General features: G+C 43.9%; 2 protein-coding genes across 4 annotated transcripts in view; both read left to right on the top strand.

Moving 5' to 3' along the window:
- Positions 1-6,188: 6,188 nt before the first annotated feature.
- On the top strand, positions 6,189-10,261 carry LOC113615259 (zinc finger protein 211-like). Its single transcript, XM_027097485.1, has one exon. The coding sequence runs from the start codon at positions 8,142-8,144 to the stop codon at positions 9,609-9,611; it is 1,470 nt and encodes a 489-aa protein (XP_026953286.1). The 5' UTR covers positions 6,189-8,141; the 3' UTR covers positions 9,612-10,261.
- Positions 10,262-18,634: 8,373 nt separating this feature from the next.
- The window catches only part of LOC113615249 (zinc finger protein 256-like), a 60,478-nt gene continuing 57,724 nt past the window's right edge, over positions 18,635-21,388 (top strand). The window contains exons 1-2 of one of the 3 annotated variants that reach the window (XM_027097462.1): positions 18,635-19,929; positions 21,044-21,170. In XM_027097462.1, the coding sequence (XP_026953263.1) occupies positions 19,897-19,929; positions 21,044-21,170 (160 nt within the window). In that variant the 5' untranslated portion in view covers positions 18,635-19,896. Of the gene's footprint in view, positions 19,930-20,126; positions 20,420-21,008; positions 21,171-21,388 lie in introns of those variants that run through there. The other 2 variants (XM_027097467.1, XM_027097465.1) reach the window with 2 other exon arrangements.

A 21,388-nucleotide genomic window follows, 5' to 3' on the forward strand; every position in this document is an offset into this window, starting at 1 on the left:
TGACTGTGCCTGGAAGTGTAGTCACTTATATAGTCACTGCTTACACAAATTTTCTTGAGAGGTCTTTTGCTAAGATTCTTTTTTCTTTATTTTAGTTGAGGCAATTTTGCAAAACAAAATATTTACCACTTCTAAGTGGCATTTAGTAATTCTCATTGTACAACCATCACAATCATGCATCCACAGAAGTTTTTCATCTTGTAAACTTCAACTCTACCCATTAAACAGTAACTTCCCCCATCCACTCACAACCACCATTCTACTTTCTGTATCTGAATTTGACTATTCTGAGTGTCACATATTGGCAGAATCATCAGCAGTTTTTTTTTTTTTTTTGGTCTGGCTTTTTTGACTTAGCATACTATCTTAAAGGTTCATCTGTGTTGTAGTATGTGTCAGAATTTCCTTTCTTTTTAAGGCTGAATAATATTCTATTTTATGAATGTACCACATTTTGTTTACTATTAATCTATAGGGGGACACGAGTGCTTCTACATTTTGGCTCTTGTGTATAATGCTGTTATGAACATGGGTGTGAAGATATTTAGTGTCCCTGCTTCAATATTTTGGGTATATACGGAAAATTGGAATTGCTTCATCTTATGTTAAATCTGTCTTTAATAGAATTAAAATTACAGCTGCACAAAGGTTCCAATTTCTCCCATCCTTGCCAACACTTCTGTTTTTTTGGGTGATAACCATCCTAATTGGTATGAAGTGGTAGCATAGTTGGGTTTTTTTGTTTGTTTTGTTTTTGTTTTTTTAAAACAGGTATGTTCCTTTATTTATTTATTTATTTTTGGCTGCATTTTGTCTTCGTTGCTGGGCGCGGGCTTTCTCTAGTTGTGGCGAGTGGGGGTTACTCTTCGTTGTGGTACGCGGGCTTCTCATTGTAGTGGCTTCTCTTGTTGCAGAGCATGGGCTCTAGGTGCACGGGCTTCAGTAGTTGTGGCATGTGGGCTCAGTAGTTGTGGCTCGCGGGCTCTATAGCCCAAGCTCAAGAGTTGTGGTGCACAGGCTTAGTTGCTTCGCAGCCTGTGGGATCTTGCCGGATCAGGGATCACATCCGTGTCCCCTGCATTGACAGGCAAATTCTTAACCACTGCACCACCAGGGAAGTCCCAGTATCATAGTGTTTCAATTTGCATTTCCCTAACAGCTGGTGATGTTGAGCATCTTTTTGTGTGCTTATTACCCTTTTGTATATCTTTGTTGGAGTAATGTCTGTTGAAGTCTTTTCCCAATTTTTTTTGTTTTTTTGCGGTACGCGGGCCTCTCACTGTTGTGGCCTCTCCCGTTGCGGAGCACAGGCTCCGGACGCGCAGGCTCAGCGGCCATGGCTCACGGGCGCAGCCGCTCTGCGGCATGTGGGTTCTTCCCGGACCAGGGCACGAACCCGTGTCCCCTGCATCGGCAGGTGGACTCTCAACCACTGACCCCCGAGGGAAGCCCTTTTCCCAACTTTTGAATCAAGTTGCTTGATGTTTTTGTTTTTGAATTTTAGGAATTCTCTACATATTCTGGATATTAATTTTTTATCAGATATTTGACTTGTAAATATTATCTCCCATTATGTAAGTTGCCTTTTTACTATTTTCTTAGCATCGTTTGATGTACCAAAGTTTTTCATTTTGATGAAGTCCAGTTTGTTTTCCTTTTGTTCCTTGTGCCTTTGATGTCATTTCCAAGGAATCACTGCCAAATGCAATGTCATGAAGTTTTCCTCTGTTTTCTATGAAGCATTTTATATTTGTAGCTCTTAAGTTTATATCTTTGATCCATTTTGAGTTAATTTATGTACCTGGTGTCCATCTAATTTCATTCTTATGCGTGTGGTATTCAGTTTTCCCAGCATCATGTGTTGAAAAGCCTGTCCTTCCCTGTCGAATGGTCTTGGCCTCGTTTTTGAAAACCATTTAACCATATATGTGAGAGTTTATTTCTGAGCTCTTTATTCTGTGCCATTGGTCTGTATGTCTGCCTTGATTCCAGTATCACACTGTTTTGATTACTGTAGCTTCACACTGATAACTTGAAATTTAGAATTGTGACTCCTCCAACTTTGTTCTTCTTTTTCAAGATTGTTTTGGCTGTTTGTTGTTATTTGAGATTGCATATGAATTTTAGGATGAATTTTTATATTACTGCAGAAAACATCATTAGAATTTTGATAGGGATTGCATTGAGTCTGTAGATGGCTTGGGGGTCATATCGACATCTTCACAATATTAAGTTTTCCAATTTATGAGCATAGAAGTCTTTCCATTTACTGTCTTTAATTTTTTTTTTAGCAGTGTTTTATACTTTTTAGTGTACAAGTCTTACTTCCTTAGTTAAGTTTATTTCTAAGTATTTTATTCTTTTGGTAGATAGTTTTATAAGTGGAGTTTTTTCTTAGTTTCCTGTTCAGATTGTTCATTGTTAGTGTGTAGAAATACAACTGTGGAAAACTGCCGCCATGTCCTGCCTGCCGTCTGCCGCACATGGTGGGTAGTCGATCCAGGACCTTGCTTCATACGTGTGGAGGGAAGCCCTTCCCCTGAAGTTAGTTATGACTTACAGCAATTGGGTAAACTACACCTGTGTGTAGAATTGAAACATTTTTCTTTTCTCCCTGCCTGGTGCCTCCAGAAATTGGGGACTCTTGGGTTCTGAACAGCCTTATCAGGGGAATGGAAAAGGCTGACTCCTGGCATGTGCAGGAATCTCAATATTTTGGGAACTTCTAGAAGAGAAAAATCCACCAAGGCATAATCTGGTGGCATGCCTTTGGCATGGCTTTCCTGGCCTTGAGAGGCCTTTTGGGAATTCATTCTGACACTCCTTCTGAGGAATTCCACCACAACTAGTTTGGAGGAGCCTAAGTGGTCAATTGACCACACTTGTTTTACAAACAGATTAGTTTCGATTTGGCTGTTTGGTGGAGATGAGGGTAATTTCAAGGAGAAAAAAGACTATGTTTTAGTGGATATTAAATTCTAGTTCTGTTAATTGAGGTTTGTATTTATGAAAGTTATTATGTTAGCCATACTTTTGCCCTGATGTTCTGGATGGAAAGAAAATTATCTAGTGAAATTGCCACAGAGTGTGTGACAGTGTGACTGTGTCACATTAAGTGTGACACTGCTTGCTTTAAGTCTGCTACTAAAAGCACATGTACAATGCTTGTGTGACAATTGGGTATAAGAAATATATGGTCTAGGGCTTCCCTGGTGGCACAGTGGTTAAGAATCCACCTGCCAGTGCAGGGGACATGGGTTCGAGCCCTGGACCAGGAAGATCCCACATGTCACGCAACAACTAAACACGTGCACCACAACTACTGAAGCCCACGTGCCTAGAGCCCGTGCTCTGTAACAAGAGAAGCCACCAAATGAGAAGCCCACGCACCACAATGAAGAGTAGCCCCTGCTCACTGCAACTAGAGAAAGCCCGTGTGCAGCAACAAAGACCCAATATAGCCAAAAATAAATAAATCAATTTATTTAAAAAAAAGAAAGAAAGAAGTATATGGCCTATAAAGTGTTTGCCCATTAACATTCCTCTGAGCCTGTTCATGAGATCTGATTGGTTTTCCCCCACCTTGTATAACTAGGCAAATATAAAGGAGCCCTAGCACTGAGGGACATGATCTGAACCTGGGGTAGGAGCCAGCACCCCAGCCTAGAGGGACGGATATTTTAGTCATCAATGTTTTCTACTGAGAGATTTGCAATCAGAAGGGGAAATGATGGGAAAATCTCCATGTGTTGAGGTATAGGGGAGTCATTCTGGCTTAACTTAAATTTTACTGATCAGAGCAGCCTATTTGTGATCTTTCAGACATGCGTTGTACATCTGCTTTGGCCATTGAGGAAGGGAATGTGTTTGAAAGTCAAAATGGAGTAACTTGTTCAGACATCCAAGGTGAAACTAAGGGGCCATCGTATACATGATTTTAGTCACGTTCTTGTGTTATTGAAAGTTGAGTTTTTGAACTGTTTTACAGACTAGGAGAAAAACCACAGGCAGGTGTGTTATCTCAGAATGTGGTTACTGCTTGTGTTTTGCTTAATTATCATAATCTCCCCTGTGTTGTGCCTGTTAGATGTCTTAAATTTCATCTCTAGCCTGAAGGAGGAAATCTATTCCACGACTGAGCAGCAACACTGGCCTCACCGTGAAGTGAGTCTAATTGCTGGGTCTCCAGTGAGATGCGATTGTCAACCTTCTCTGGACTTCCATGAAAAATTGACCTGGCTACTATGACTATTTGGGGACTACTGACAATGGGGGAGAAAGACTCTCACCATATTTTTGTCCCGCATGCCAGTACCTCAGAAGGAGCCCTGTTGAACTAAGATCTCGCATGCTTCATGGCACAGCCAAAAATTAAAAAAAAGAAAAAAAAAAAGAAGGACCCCGTTGGTAAACGTTACTATACAGCTGACTGCCCATGAGCCTCCCTTGGCTATGCTGTGTGGAATGGAATAGGCTGGCTTCTGGACACATAAGTCCAACTAGTGGGATTAACTCTTTTTTGTTTGGAAGGATCTAATGGGTCCAACCTTAATGGCACTCAACCTAGCATGGGGAGACAGATCTGTAGTGCGACTGCTGACCATTGGCCAGGTCACCAGAATGTTTCTTTAAAATCCGGACCTCCCCATGGGGGTAGCTCTGGGTTTGTGAAAACCCGGGGTGGCCTTACCTTCCTTATAACTGGACAGGGCACTCTTACTATTGACTCTCTTTCCATTGACCTTGTAAGATCTTGGCTCCAAAATTTGCCCACATCCTGGCAAATGACTCTTCTGAGCATAGTAGGTATCTTGATACTCTGAGGCTGCTGTTGTCTGTATTGTATTTGTGGTATCTGGTTGCAGTGCCCCCTACATACTTGACCCCAGGGATATCGCGGAAGAGGGTAGACCAAGATTGTAAGGGTCGTGCAGTGTGTGTAGGGGTAGAGTGTATGGTCAGGCCACTCAAGATGGCTGTTCTCTTGCTCTCTGTACATCCCCTGCCCGACCATTTCCTGCTTCATCTATACCCTATGCACATGACTGACCTTCCTACCCACTTGCCCCAGGCCCCAGCTAGTGATCATTCTTATCAAAGGGGTGGTGAGGGGTTTGCCTCTCTACTGGTTTCCCTGGTAACTAATGAGCCCACCTGATGCCAGTTCCCCTATAACTGGTAATCTTCTGTTCCCCCGGGAGCAAGGACTGTTGTCATGTCCTGCCCATTGTCTGCTGTACAGGGTGGGGTGTCACGTCAGGACCTTGCTTCAGATTTGTAAGCTCCCCCATCCATTAAACCATTGATGTCTCTGTTGCTGGGAGGAAAAAAAAAAAACACAACTGTTTAATTCTTTTTTTTTTTTTTTTGCCACACTGCCTGGCTTGGAGGATCTTAGTTCCGGACCAGGGAGTGAACCCAGACCTTGGCAGTGAAAGCTCTGTGTCCTAACTACTGGACCACTAGGGAATTCCCACAACTGTTTAATTTGTATGCTCTTCCTTTGCTGAATTCATTTATTCTAACAGTTTTGTGGTGGAATCTTTAAAATTTCATGAGCTATGGATGCCTTTTGTCTTTCCTGCCTAATGCTCTGTCTAGAATTTCCAGCACTATGTTGAATAGTAGTGGTGGAAGCTGGTGTCCTTTTCTTGTTTTTGATATTGTAGGAATACTTTTCAGTCTTTTACCGTTGAGTACAATATTTGTCATGGATTTTAAATCCTTTGCTTTTATTATGTTAAGCTAGTTTCCTTCTATTGATAGTTTGTTGAGTATTTTATCATGAAAGGGTATTAAATTTTGTCATGTGGTTTTTGTGCATTGATTGAGGTGGTATGATTTTTTCCTCATTCTGTTAATGTGATATATTACACTGAATTTTGTATCTGTTTTTAAAATATTTATTTATTTATTTTTTGGCTGCATCAGATCTTAGTTGCAGCATGCAGGATCTTCCTTGCAGCATATGTGATCTTTCATTGTGGCGCATGCTTCGTTGTGGCGTGCAGGCTCAGTAGTTGTGGCTTAAGGGCTTTAGTTGCCCCGCGACATGTAGGATCTTAGTTCCCTGACCAGGGATCGAACCCGTGTCCCCTGCATTGGAAGGTGGATTCTTAACCACTGGAACACCAGGGAAACCCCTGAATTTTTTTATGTTGAACCATCCTGGCAAGTTGTGTCTTGTAGAAAGCATATAGTTGGATTATGTTCTTTTATCCATTCTGCCAGTTTCTCTTTTGCTTAGAAATTTTATTCCATTGACATTTAGAATAATTACTAATGAGGGGGGAATTACTTCTGTCATTTTGCTATTTGTTTTCTACATGTCTTTTGGTCTCTTTTGTCCCTTGTTTCCTCATTACTGTTTTTTGTGTTCCACTTGTGTTTTGGTAGTAAAATGTTTACATTTTTTGTCGTTTCCTTTGTGTACTTTCTATAGCTATTTTTTTCTTTGTAGTTACCATGGAAATTACATTTACCATGCTAAAATTATAACACATTATTTGAATTTATACCCTTTTAGCTTCAACGATATTTTAACAAGGGTGAAAGGGGGTGGAGGGATAAACTGTTGGTTTGTATGTCCCATGATTTTTTTTTGTTGTTGAAAAATGGGTGTTTGTGTCTTACATTGTGGTAACTTGAGATTCAGTTCTCCCTCTTCCTAGGGTTTGCTGGGATCTGTTTGTTTGTCTTTCTGTTTGTTTGTTTAATGGCTATAGGTTGTCTCCAACCTGGAGATCAGTCTGAGGTATAAAGTTAAGGTCTACTCAGATTTTTTTCTTACCCAGATATGCATGGTGACTTTGTAAATTCCCCTGCATATATGATTGATTTTGAGTGCCTTAGTCCTTGAATTTCTGCCTATCAAAATGGGACTAAGAGAAAAATGATGTGAGGGGGGTGGACAGAATAGACGCCTGCCCTTTAAATCCCCTGTGAAATTGCTTCAGCTAGTGAGGGGAGGGCCTTTGCAACATTGGTAGTGTGGTTTCCAACAATGGCTGCCCAACTCTGTAGCACTACCATCATTAGAAGCAGCAAAAAGAGCACAGATTTCTGATATTTGGAGGACAGATGCCTTATTGCCCAACCTGGCTCCTAGAAGCTTCTCCAGGAACACGTACATGGTGCCTGCCCCAGGGCTCAGAGTTAGGGGAGTTGGAGAATGAAAACCATTACCATGCTAAGAGCTGAAAGTGATCAAAATTAAAGCAGTTTAGCATTGCAGAGGGGTTACATCAGATTGATTCTACCAGTATAGTTGTCCAGAAGGGAAGACACATTGCTGGTTCTTACTTTTCTGCTCTCTTACCTCTGTCTGTCCTTAGGAACTTTTTTGTAGTATTTAAATAGCTTTCTGGTGGTCTATTGTGTGCTGAGTTGTCTGGGACAGTATTGGCTACTGACTTGTCCTGTCATTCCCTTAGGAATTGGGTACTCTTGGTCTCATGCAGATCCTCAGATGAGGCTACAGAAAATGTCCTCTGCTTCACAGGATGGACATGACTCCATTCTCAACAAGATGGGCTCAGAGCAGGCCTGACACAGATGAATGGCATTTGAGAGAGGACATCACTTCAGGGCTTTGTCAAAATCATACAAAGAACCTGTCCTGTTTAATTGTGTTTTGGTGCCATTGCTAGTGGCCACACCTCACTTCTACTTTCCCTTCTCCATTCTTAACACTTTGCTGACTTGTCATTTCTACTAGTCATTTTTATTCTGACTCCAGCTGAGAGCTACTCCCCACCTCTCTGGACTGCTTACCTCACTTATTCCTCACACTGTTCCCTCCTTAGTGCATTCCCACTTTGTAGTGTCCTAAAGTGTGCAAGTGTCTAATTATGCTTAAACATTTTTTACCTTTGTTCCAGTCAGATTTTTCTGGGACTGGACTGGACTTCTGCACAGCATCCCATGTTGTCAGCAGATATAATCCTGCTAAAAGCCATTAGCAGAAGAATGAGCTGTAGGACATGCCTTTCTCCCTGGGCCACACCCTTTACTCATGTCCTGTGCCTGGGGAGGCCCACACAATCCTGTGAACTTAGGGAACCAGTGGGGCACAGCAGCTGCTTCCTCAAGCTGACCCCAACTTTCTTTTCCTGAAAACAGTTTCATGGACTGATTCTTTGATGCATCAATTTACATTTGTGATTGTTTTGCCCCCTCTCAATATGGTTAACGTGTACTTCACCATCACTTTTTCAGGCTGTTGGCATGAAGTGGAAGATAAGGAAACATCTCCTGAACAGAGCATTTCTGTAGAAGGAGTGTCACAGATCAGGACTCTTAAAGCAATTTCATCTCCCCAGAAGGCCCAGCCCTTTGAGATGTGGGGCCCAATCTTGAGAGATATTTTGCACTTGCCTGAGCACCAGGGAATGCATCTTGGGCAGAAACCATACACGTATGGGAAACAATTTTATTTCACTGCCAACCTTCAGCAGTACCAGGGGCAGCACATTGGAAAGATACCCATCAGAAGTTCTGCAGACCAAGACTTGTATGTAAAGAGTTGCACAACCCACTTGTCAGGGAAATCCATTATCTGTATGGAGATTGCGAAGGACTTCTTAGCCAGCATGGGATTTTTCCATCAACAGGTCATTCACACTGAGGAGAAGCCAAACAACAGTAATGAGTGTGAGGCTGTCTTTCACAGTGGAAAAAAGCATCAGAACTGGGGAGAAGGCAAAAAAGCCCTCAACTGCACAGACACACTTGTTGAGGACCAAGGAGTCCTCACTAGAGAAGGGCTTTACGAGTGCAGCAAATGTGGAAAAGCCTGTACCCGAAGATGTAACCTCATTCAGCACCAGAAAGTCCACACTGGAGAAAGGCCTTACGAATGCCATGAATGTGGAAAATTCTTTACCTACCTTTCCAGCTTCATTATACATCAGAGAGTTCACACTGGAGAAAGGCCTTATGAGTGCAGTGAATGTGGGAAATCCTTTAGCCAGAGCTATAGCCTCAATAGCCATAGGAAAGTTCACACAGGAGAAAAACCTTATGAGTGCAGGGAATGTGGGAAGTCTTTTAGTCAAAGATCTAACCTCATTCAACATCAGAGAGTTCACACTGGAGAAAGGCCTTATGAGTGCAGTGAATGTGGGAAATCCTTTAGCCAAAACTTTAGCCTCATTTACCACCGGAGAGTTCACACTGGAGAACGGCCTCATCAGTGCGGTGAATGTGGGAAATCCTTTAGCCGAAGCTCCAGCCTCATTCACCACAGGAGACTTCATACTGGAGAAAGGCCTTATGAGTGCAGTAAATGTGGGAAATCCTTTAAGCAAAGCTCCAGCTTTAGTTCACATCGGAAAGTCCACACAGGAGAAAGGCCCTATGAGTGTGGGGACTGTGGAAAATCATTTAGCCATAGTTCCAACCTCAAGAACCACTGGAGAGTTCACACTGGAGAAAGGCCTATTGAGTGCAATGAATGTGGGAAATCGTTTAGCTGCAAATCTAACCTCGTTAAACACCTGAGAGTCCACACAGGAGAAAGGCCGTATGAGTGTGGGGACTGTGGAAAATCCTTTAGCCAAAGTTCCAGCCTCATCCAGCATCAGAGAGTTCACACTGGAAAAAGGTCCTGAGTGCAGTGAATGTTGGAAAAAATTTTCAGCTGCAAATATAACCTCATTCAACACGAGAGACTTCACACTAGTGAAGGGCCATAGATAGCTGGGATGTGCAGTTTCCTTCTAGTGTAATTACAGTGGAGGAGATAAGTTTTGAGGGAGCCATTTACCTGAATTAAAGCCCATACATCCACAAATCTGCAGTGGGGAGTGTTATGTAGGAATCCTTAAGGAGCTGTGTTATACTTTATTTCCTGCCAGGCTCTTTCTAGCTTTATGTCACTGCCAGTATGACAGAATTCATTTCACCTGTGTTATCCAGCAGGTTCACACAATGTGCAAAATTATCTCCCAACATGTTCAGGGAAGTTGACTTCTGTCCCATTCCTGTTTGCGGGGTAAGTAATGAGTAGTCTTAGCTCTTGTGGGATCCTCATTCCCTTCCCATTTCCAAAGTAGGGCCTGGACCCGATCCAGTTTGGGCCCAGTGGACCCAGTCTGAGTTCTATTTGTGACTTGCCAGGAAGGACTGCATTTTCAGGGACATGTTTATTTATGGTGACATTTCTTTTGGATTTTCCCAGCCTCTGAGTCACAAAGCTGGGAATTGCAAGCCTCCTATTGCTCTGCATTTTGCAATAATAAAGGCATTAATGTTTAAGCCATCTTTGGTGTTGGAGTTCCATTCACTGTGTGAGGTGATCTGAAAACAACTGGGCTCTACCAGCATTAAGGACTGCACAGCTCTCATGGTGGGAGGGGGGTCCCATGCTTTGTGTGCCTCACATGTCAGTATGATTAAGAATATAGCTCTTGGGCTTCCCTGGTGGTGCAGTGGTTGACAGTCCGCCTGCCGATGCAGGTGACTCGGGTTCGTGCCCTTGTCCGGGAGGATCCCACATGCCACGGAGCAGCTAGGCCCACGAGCCATGGCCGCTGAGCCTGCGTGTCTGGAGCCTGTGCTTCACAATGGGAGAGGCCACAGTGGTGAGAGGCCCGTGTACCACACACACACACACACACACACACACACACACACACACACAAACACACACACACACACACACTATATATATATATATATATATATATATATATATCTTTCTTTCTGGTTTTGGTCTAAGATAAATATATTGTTGCCCAGGGTCTCCTAGAAAAGACTGCAGGGTTTTAGGGTCCTAATTTGTGGACTGGGTATCAGGATTTTTTGTGGACTCAGAAAACACCCTGAGGAGCCAGGAAGTTATGACAGCCTTCAGTGCTTCTGATAACAACACAAATTTTTTTTCTTATTCACAGTAAATATCACATAATGCTCAGCAGTTATCCTGCAAAAGAACCACATGCTGTGATCCCCAGAGTTCACTAGATAATGCCACTGTAAGACTAGGGCCAGGGGAAACCATCTCGGTAAAGAAACCCTGGAGTGGAGGAGACTGCAGTGGAGTAGATGGAGTGTGCCCCTTCTAAAATTGCATCAACAAATGCTCCATTGACTCTGACTGTGCAGTATCAGTGGGCACAGATGACCAGAAATTCTCACAACCTCCAGGCAAGTGTATCTTTTGTAGCTGAGGTCCTTGTGAAAGAAAATAAGTTATTGTTTTTCTGGATTCCTATAGCCTCTCTGGGATGTTCACCTAAAGGCCATTGCTACAGAGGCAGAGAAACAGAGAAAGGAAATCCCTTAGTCCAGGGTTCCCTAACCCACTGGCTCTGGACCAGCAGGCACTGATTCGCAGCCTGTTAGGAAGTGGGTCGCACATCAGGAGCTGAGTGGCGGGCGAGCGAGTGAAGCTTCATCTGCTGCTCCCCATTGCTCATGTTACCTCCTGAACTATCACACCCCACACCCCCTCCCCTGTATGTTGAAAAATTGTCTTCCACGAAACCGGTCCCTGATGCCAAAAAGGTTGGGGACCACTGCTTTAGTCCACAGTGTGGCTCTGTGACCAGCCAGCATTCCTGTTAACTCAGGTGGGAAGGAATCTATTACTCATCAGTAGTTGCTACCACTAAAGCAAGGCTGTTCCTCCAAGGTCATCAGAAAAGTGAGGCAATATAGGATTGCTAGGCCTGATTTTTGTTTGTTTGTTAGTTTTTGTTTTTTGGCTGTGCCATGCAACTTTTGGGATCTTAGTTCCCTGACCAGGGATTGAACCCAGGCCATGGCAGTGAACCACTGGACCTGGCAGGGAAATTCCCCAGACCTGAGTTTTTGAAAAAAGTGAGAGATCTAGATTTTTCTTTTGAACAATTTTGTGAATTTTTATTCAGGTATAGTTGACATGTGATATACTGTATCTATTTGAAGTGTATAAATTTTTACATATAGAACCACAAAGTCTCATCATAATCATGATAATGAACATGTCTATCATCTCCAGTTTACCTCATGCCATTTTATAATGTCCTTCCTCTCCCCCACCCACAGATCACCATTCATTTACTTTTATTTATAGTAGATTAGTTTGTATTTTCTAGAATTTTATATGATTTTATTAATGAAATGTTTACTTTTTTTTCCTGGTTTCATTCATGATTAATAAATATTTTGAGATTCTTCAGTGATCCGTATATAAGCAGTTCATTTTTTTTATTGCTGAGTAGTTTCTTTCCTATAATTATAGTATTTGTTTATCCATTTGTCTGGTTATGGTTATTTGGGTTATTTCCAGTTTTGGCTATTGTAAATAAAGGTGTTAGAACATTTGTGTGCAATTCTATATGTATGTATGTATTTTCACTTGCCTTGTGTTAGTAACTCAGGGTGTAATGCCTGACTCATCGAATAGGTGAATGGTTAACTTATGAAACTGCCAAACTGTGACCTGAAATTGTTGTTTGCTTTTACATACCCACCAGGAGCATGCGAAATGCTTCCACATTCTTGCCAATACTGGTATGGTCGGTCTTTTGAATTTCCTTAAATTTTGAATTTAAGCAACCAGTAGTTTTTTTTTTTTTTTTTTGCAACCAGTAGTTTTAATTGCATTATTTTCCATTTGTATATCTTCTTGGTAAAATGTCTGTTCATATCTTTTGACTATTTTTCTTTTCATTAACAAATAAATAGCTTATTTTTATCCTCAATTTTTTGCATGCTACATACAATGTAATTACCACAAAAACCATGTATATACCTTAAATTTAATCTGCATTGTTCACATATTCTTTTTTTTTTCTGCAGTATACGGGCCTCTCACTGTTGTGGCCTCTCCCATTGTGGAGCACAGGCTCCGGATGCGCAGGCTCAGTGGCCATGGCTCATGGGCCCAGCCACTCTGCGGCATGTGGGATCTTTCCAGACCGTGGTATGAACCTGTGTCCCCTGCATCAGCAGATGGACTCCCAACCACTGCACCACCAGGGAAGCCCTATTCATATATTCTTAAATCTTGACTTTGAATAATATACTGAAGTCCTGGTTTGTAGTATTTTCCAGTTTGCCTGATACAAATACTGCCACCACGGACAATTTCAAACTAGGAAACCGACGAAACAATGATTGTTAATCAGCAAGAACTTGCCCACCCTTCTTTGGGACCCACACTTGACCAACCTAACTTAAAAGCTGAGTGTTAATGCAGGCAGACATCTCCAATGAAGACTGTAAAATGGCACTATGAAATCATTATGATTTTAATTGCATTTCTCTCAGGATACTTTTTCTTTTAAAATTAATTAATTAAGTTTTTGGCTGCGTTGGTCTTCCATTGCTGTGCCCGGGCTTTCTCTAGTTGCGGCGAGCAGGGTCTACTCTTTGTTGTAGTGTGCGGGCTTATTATTGTGGTGGCTTCTCTTGTTGTGGAGTGCGGGCTATAGGCATGTGGGCTTCAGTAGTTGTGGCACGCAGGCTGTAGAGTGCAGGCTCAGTAGTTGTGGTGCACAGGTTTAGTTGCTCTACTGCATGTGGGATCTTCCCAGACCAGGGCTCGGACCCGTGTCCCTGCATTGGCAGGCGGATTCTTAACCACTGCACCACCAGGGAAGCCCCATCCCTCAGGATTCTTGATGTTGAAGTTTCTTTTTTTTTCTCAAAAAATGCTCTTTATTCATTCACATATATTATTGCATTTAATGCTCACTTCATACCCATGAACAGAGGAAGCAGAAAGATAATTCCTTCACAGACGAAGAGTTTGAGATCCATAATAAAGTCCTTCTTCCCAATTAACAGCGAGTGAACAGAAGATCAAAAACCACCTCTGCTTTCAGCTCTCCAACTTCACCCTTCTTTCTTGAAGACAATGGAGTGTTCAGCCCTCATTTTCACATATGTTTATTGTTATTAAAAATATTTTTAGCAAACAAACTTGAAGTATAACCAAAAATCCATACTTCAAAATGTATAGAAATTATATTTACATATAATTTTTCACATTAACTCATTCAAAGTGTATCTATTATATTACAGGTGTTGGTTGAAACATCTAGGCATCTTAGCATTTTATCTTCATATCATGCAAACTAAGTCCTAACCAGGACTTAGTTGTGTCCTGTCTGGTTAAATTTCTATTCCTATTTTTTGCCTACTTTTATTTTGTGAGGTTTGCCTATTTTCTCTTTTTTTTGACAAATAGGAGAGCAGGGAAACAACAAAGACATCTGTGAGATTTCACTCATTCACCAATAATGTGAGTGAATTTTTTCTGAATGTAATTGTAATTGGGAATAGTTTCTCAGGTTTTCTTCAATTTTTTTTACTATGCATGATATAATGACCACATACATTATACATGTTTAAGATAAATCTGCATTAACATATGCTACCTCAGGCCTAAGTCCAAACATTCAATTACACAGTAAATTAAGCCCGGTTTTGTAGTGTTTGCCAATTTCACACCATAGCCAATGTCAAATTGCCAACATAATGTCACCGAACATGGAGTTGGGAAGCATTGCCAGTAGGCCACCATTGTATACTTTTTCCACCTTACAGGTTCAGCAGCAGCAAATAATTTTAAGATTGTAGTTACCATAGTAGAATGATTATAAAGTGACAGCTTTTGCATATTTGTTTTATGAGTCATTTCATGGGTGTATAATTGACTTAGAATAAATTACAAGTATTTGAAATGTACATTTTGACATTTTGATACTTGTGCACACCCCTGAAATGTTTCCTCCTGCCATTTTTAATTCATCCTCAACATTAAAATTGCTGTTGCAAGGGACTTTCCTAGTGGTCCAATGTTTAAAAATCCGCCTTCCAATGCAGGGGACCTGGGTTGGATCACTGGTCAGGGAACAAAGACCCCATATGCCGTGGGGCAACTAAGCCCGCGTGCCACAACTACAGAGGAGCCCGGGTGCAGAAACGAAAAATCCTACATGCCACAACTAACACCCTATGCAGCCAAATAAATAAATATTTTTAAAAAATTACTGATGCAAGAATATATTCTACTTTTGTGATGACTATTTTCAAGTGTTTATACAAACGGAATGACTGTTGGATCCTACCCCTATGTTAGATCATTTATCATATCATGCACATTTTTATGCTTGTGTAACATCATGTATGTCGTGATTTTTAAATTTATAATTCCAGGTATCATGTCATTGAATACATAATTTCTTAGCATGTATTTCTAAAATAAAAGAGCCCTAACATAACTCTGGTAACTTTATTGCACATGAAAGTGTTCTAAATATTACTGCATATCAGCACAACTGGGGACACAGTGTGTTAGATTTTGAATGCTAACACCCTTCAATGCAGCCTGGACATACAAGCTCATGTACCACAGCACAAAAGATGTGTGACAGAAATGAAACCTCGGGAAAATAAAATGGGAGGTGCTGACCCAGCATGGCAGGGGTGGCCACACAAACACTCCAGGTAGATTGTGAGACAGGCGTGTTATAGGGATGCTCAACATTCTGGCGTGTGGGCCACACACAATCACACAGTTCTCGTGGATCCATGTGATGAGGTGGGTGCAGACTGGCTTAGAAAGTATAGCCTCTCCCACATCACTGCAAGTTTGATGATGCACTGATAGTGTTCAGTTCAGGGACTGGGTCATCACCTTGTTACAAGCGGGAGATTGACACCTGTGAGCAGCTTTATCAAGCAAAGGACTTGGGGTGGGGTTTTACATGGTTTATGTGAGGTGTCAGCCTGCATTCAGCCCTTGGCATTTGGATGAATGTTTGTCAAGGGTGAGTCCTGAGGAGTTGTGGGGACGTTCTTGCTGATTAGCAATCATTCGGTGATTTATGTTTTTCTGGTGGGTAGGAGGAGCTGTAAGGAGATGGGTGAGGGGGTTAGGAGGAAGAGCCTTGTTTACAGGGAGAGTGCTGCAGTGGACATTCTTTGTCCTTCAGGGACCCTCACAGGGTTCGAAATACTTACCAGGACAATTTGTACCCAGGCACATTGTGAAGTGGGTTCATGAAGAACATGGACACGACCTTGGAAACAAATCACTGCATATGTCTTATGGTGGAGGTACGTGTCATATTTGGGGCGATGCTGAAGACCCTGTGTGGTTTGTTGTGTTCATGCTGCTGTCCCTGTGAACAACTTCACAAAAGGAAAGGTGTTTGCAGGGAGATGTACACTGGGGGAGGTGGAGCTGGAGGCCCTGGTGTGGATGCAGACGTGAGCTGTGGGTAGTTCATGGTCGGGACACAGCTGATGTATTCTGTGCAGGGAGGTGCAGAAGAGAAGCCAGTGCACCTGTTCAGTGTAGAGGATGCACTCTCATCAAAGGGATGGCAGCTGAATGCCATTCTGGAAGTCCCTCAAACTTTCTGAACTGCAGACCCCTCCTTTCACAAATAGGAAAAATAATAATACATTCCGAGCACTGGGCAGGTTGGGTAGATAAGTGGGGTCATTCACAGGAAAGCCATCAATGTTTGTTCCCAGTGAAAAGATAGTCCTGTCCATTAGCATGGGGTAGAGGGAATGAGAGGGGCTCTTGGGGAGAAGGGTACAGAGGGTGTCAGGTTGGGCAAGGTGTTCTTTGAGTCCCCAAACCTACTTGGGGAGTGAAAGAGGACTACAGTGACCAGACTGCTTGTGACCTGAACCAGGTGACCTAACATTGAATCCCAATTCCTAGTCCATTGCTGGGGGTTCACAAGCAGAGCAGAAGATACCCTGTATGTGGGCCACACTTTCCTCTCAAGAAATGGTCCATTTGCTGCAGGATAAATGCCCCTACATCCTCCCACCCTGTTACCATCTAAACTACAACCCCAGTGCCCTCTGTGACCTTTTTGATTCCTGCTCCATCTGAACTCCCTGGGTCCTCTCCCACAGTTCCTTGGGTAGGAAATGGGACTTTCAAATCCCCTTCACAGCATTTGTTCCCTTTGAGCAGCCACAGCAAGGAGCAGAGGCTGCAGAGTCTAAAGACCTCTTTGTGAATTCTGACTGAGTCCCCTCTGGGGTTGTGACTTTGAGGAAGTCCCCTCTCAGCCCTTCCATTACTTCAGGTCTGAAATGGGGATATTATCAATACCTCCTATGGATTGAGAGGATTGTGGAGGGTACATGTGAGATCCAAGTCCCTCAGTGCCCAGGTGGCTCCCTAGGTGCCCTTTTTGGTGGTGCGTAAGGATCCTCCCAATACTCTGTCCTTGTCTACAGAGAGTAGGTTTATGTTTGACTGAAATGGATTTAACAGTGTTATGGGAAAAATTTATTCTGACACTTGTTAAAATGGTAAGGAATTCTTTATTCAGAACTATCAATATTTTGGATGTGTCAAGCTTCTGACAATATAGGTGAAATATTGAGTTCAACTTTAAGACAGCTGAGGATTTGAGCCAAGGAGTAGAGTGAATGAGTCAGTGGATGGAAAATTACTAACAGAAAACAGGGTAAGGGGTGTTCTTGGTAAACCAACTTAAAAATCTTGCCGTAGAGGTCAGATATCGAGGATAGGAAATGGGTGTTTGATCAGATATCACTGAGGGAGTTATTCTTACTAAGCGGGCTTTGAAGATTTCTTGATAAAACTTGGCTAAGCAGGCCCTGCAAGGATGGGTCAAAGACCAAGATCTGTGGGAAAGAACGCTCAGAGGATTCCGACTAAAGCTTAGGCAAGTAGAGAGGCTTTGTCAGTCTCTGGTGTTGAAGGAAGTGACCTTTTGTCCTCCAAACAATATAGGTTCATTTCTCATTTGGTTCTTTTTGTTCGTTATGGACCAGCTGAGAGGAAATCAAGGTGGCAGTGTAAGAGGACATGAGCTCACTTCTCCACATGAACACATCAAAAATACATCTACAGTGGAACAATCTTCACTGAAAACTAAATGGAAACTGGCAGAAGGACTCCTGTACAACCAAGGCTGTAAGCATCATACACACACATAATCCGGCAGGAAGAGAAGAAAAGCACTGGGGTCTAGAGATGTGGGACTCAGAGGAGAAGGGAGATCACAGGTGGCAGACACCCACCCGGGGCAGTGAGCTGATCGAGCCACAGACTGGGTGACCAATTCCTAGGTTCTATATGGCAGAGGCAAGCCTCCTGACTTGTTGGAGGACGAGTGGGACAGAGAGAAAGGTTGGAGGATCCTGGACTCTGTTTGGAAGGAGTATGCATGCTCCCACCTGGTCCTGGGACCGGGCAGAGAGAGATCTGCTTCAGCAGCTGCCAGTTTCCAGTGAGCAGGTTCACCACACACCCCAGCCAGAGCAGAAGAAATGCTCTGGCTACACTAACTCCATGCCCCAACATGTCGCTGGATCTGGGGCAGTCAAGACCAGGGAAAGACTCCATTTATGGATGAAGAGGCAACCTAGTCCCAGGGCAGAGCCCAGGTGGGGCTGTGGTGGCCATTGAGGGAACTTGCTCCACTGGTACATGAGAAGCAGCCCACACCTCTGACGGTAGCTGTTTGGCCACAGCTCACCCACTCCACCATACATGCAGAGAAACCACACTGGCTCTGCCTTCTCCGTGGGGAGCTGTGCCACAGCAGGGCGGGAGTGGTGGAGGCTGGAGACACTGGTCAGCTGGGAGAGAGTAAGGGGTCTTGTCCCAGAGGCAGGATAATATATGAATAATTGCCCAGCCTGAAGACCAAAGAAAGAGCCCAGAGACAAGGACAGAGACATCAATGGTTTAATGGATAGGGGATCTTACTTATCCAGAGCAAGGTCCTGGAGACACACTCCCACCATTGTCTGCAGACAGGAGGCAGAATGTGACTGCAGTTCTTTTTTACTGGGGGGCAGAAGGAGTTTACCTGATTTAGAGGGAATTGACGTGAGGTTAGCTCATCAGTTCTCAGGGAAACCATCATAGGAGAACAGCACTCAGCCCCTTTGATAAACTATCAATGTGAAGAAGTTATGATCTAAAGATTAGAAAAATCACTACCTGTGGCTAGGGCAAGAAGGTAGGCATTGACTGAATAAGCCTTATGATTAACAGGGAAGGTCAGCCATGTGAGTAGGATGCAGATGAATCAGACTGGTGGGGCAGGGATGTACATAGAGCAAGAATACAGCCATTTGGGGTGGCCTGATCATCCGTCAGTGTTTCTCAGTGACTTGGGCACAATCACTGACTATGCAGCCAGGAGAGCCTTTGCTGGCGGGACCAAAAGCTGTGCTTTCCCTCTTGTTTAGCTGCATCAGGCCAGCCCAATATCTCCTTTCCAGATTCCCAGTCAGGGTCCTGTCTTTTTTCTTGTCCCTGATCATAGCTTACAAAATGACTCTAGCACTTCAGGGTGCACGCATTTCAAGAGCAATAGGATGTTTATTTACTTCTAGTTACCACTGGATGTCGACGTGGTTTGGCTTCAAGGAGTCTGAGATTAAATAAATGCTCTGAAGTATACCCCCTCCTTTTCCTCATGTATCCCCACCCAGACCTTAAGAGGGATGGAGCCGCTTCCTCGCCCCCCCACCCCAGCTGATTTCCCAGCGCTCCGCTCGGTGCTGTTGGGCTTTTTTCCTGGTGCTTCCAGTGTGGGGCGCCACTGCTTCAGGCCACGGAACTACATTACACAGAAGAACTTGCGCTAAGGGAAGGTTCATCCAATGAAAATCTAGAAAAGGAGCATTTCCGGGAGGGGAACATCAGGGAGGGGGACTTCCGGTGTCTTCGTAAGGAGATTTTGATTGTTGTTGAGACTGTAGACCTGTTCAATACCTCCGCTGTGCGATGTTGGGAACAAGGTGAAGGGCCCAGGAGGCGGAAGTGGAGGGTTTGTGCGCCCTAGACAGGGGCGGGGTGGGGACAACGCCGCCGCTTGCGGCGAGTAACCGTGCCGACTCCGACCCGGTCGCTGGACTGTCGCCGCTCCGCTCCGCGCAAAGGCTCCGATGGCGGCTCCTGCACTGAGGGACCCACCTCAGGTAAACGTTGCGGTCTCCGGGTTCTCGCCTGCCCGTTTCCCCACCGAAATACAAACGCCCCAAGTGAGCGGCGCCTGGTCACGTCTGGTCCAGGACAGTGAGGGCTTCAGGGGTGTTTTATCTATTTCTGACCACCAGTGTATGCGGTGTGAGTGAGGCTTGGAGATGCAACCGAAGCAGGAACATTCCGGGGACGTGTACTCCATCTTGTTTCTGCGAGGAACTAAGTTTGAGGCCAGGCTGTATCTGCAGTGGTAGCTGAGAGGCTATACTTTTCTTCTTAGGGCCCTCGGATCGGTGGAGAGTTTTGAACAAAGGAAGGACACAATCTGAGTTAGGCCTTTAAAAATTCTCCAAAGCCTGTTCAGTGGAAGAAAAGACTCTAGGTGGGCGATGAGGAGTTTGAGGCAGAGGGAAGTTGTGGAATTTCCAAGGTCACAACTGATAAAAGGTAGCACTGGGGACGGAGGCAGGGAGGGGAGATTAGCCAGTCAGCCCGACATTACCTGGCTCTGGTTCTGTCATGAGACCAGGGAAGGCCTGGTCTCCTGGAATACCACCATGGTCACTTTCTTCTATGGCCTGCTTGTTCCCACAGATTCCCAGGGCTGCAGAAGCACTTTTGGTTAATGGAGGTTGTCCCAATCCCTCACTTGTTTTGACCCCCACGCACACATTCTCTGTATTTGAGGTGTCTTAGGGCTCTTCACCTGCCATTCTACTAGCTTTTTGGTTGGGGGACCTTGGAGAACCTCATGCTCTGGGTACTGAGTGCAGGCCCAGACGTTCTATGGAGGGAGTATGGAAGGTTACTCCAGAACCCACACCAGTATGTGGAAGTACTTTGAGGTGAGGTTGAGTTGGTTTAGGTAAGTGCAGGTCTCCTTTATTTTCTGGTGGGAATAAACAGCACAGAAAAGCAGGATTTCGGCTTCAAATGACTGCCTGTGTGTTCTGGAGGTATTGGGAGATTCAGATCAGAGGAGGGAGGTTTTCTACCCCAGGTCTCAAATGGCTCCATCTTTTTGGGCAGTAGGGGAAGTGTGTGGGAAGATGCATTGTGGGTTTTCAGGAGTGAGACCGTTCATGGTTTCATTTGTCCCTCTTATACCAGGGCAGTGTGACATTTGAGGATGTGGCCGTGTACTTCTCCTGGGAGGAATGGTGTCTTCTTGATGAGGTTCAGATACACCTGTATCTTGATGTCATGCTGGAGAACTTTGCAGTTGTATGCATGCTGGGTAAGGCCCTCACACCCACCCCTATCCTCTGAGCTAGGTTCTTCCTTTCTTCTCCTCCTCAAGGGCAGCTCTGTCCTCACATCTGGTACATGGGCACTGCTTTCTTCTTAAATTCCTTGGTTATGTGCTGTGGTTACTATGGCTAGGCAGAGTGCATCCCTARTCCTTAGTGCCCGAACACCAGTTAGCCCCAAAGTTGCAGCTAAAGATTCAGGGTC

The sequence above is a fragment of the Aethalodelphis obliquidens genome, unplaced genomic scaffold (genome assembly GCF_003676395.1).
Source record: "Aethalodelphis obliquidens isolate GAN/ISIS:26980383/991018 unplaced genomic scaffold, ASM367639v1 scaffold113, whole genome shotgun sequence".
Taxonomy (NCBI): domain Eukaryota; kingdom Metazoa; phylum Chordata; class Mammalia; order Artiodactyla; family Delphinidae; genus Aethalodelphis; species Aethalodelphis obliquidens.

Excerpts from the sequence above, each read along its gene's own strand:
- LOC113615259 (XM_027097485.1), top strand. The coding sequence starts at position 8,142 with ATGCATCAATTTACATTTGTGATTGTTTTGCCCCCTCTCAATATGGTT.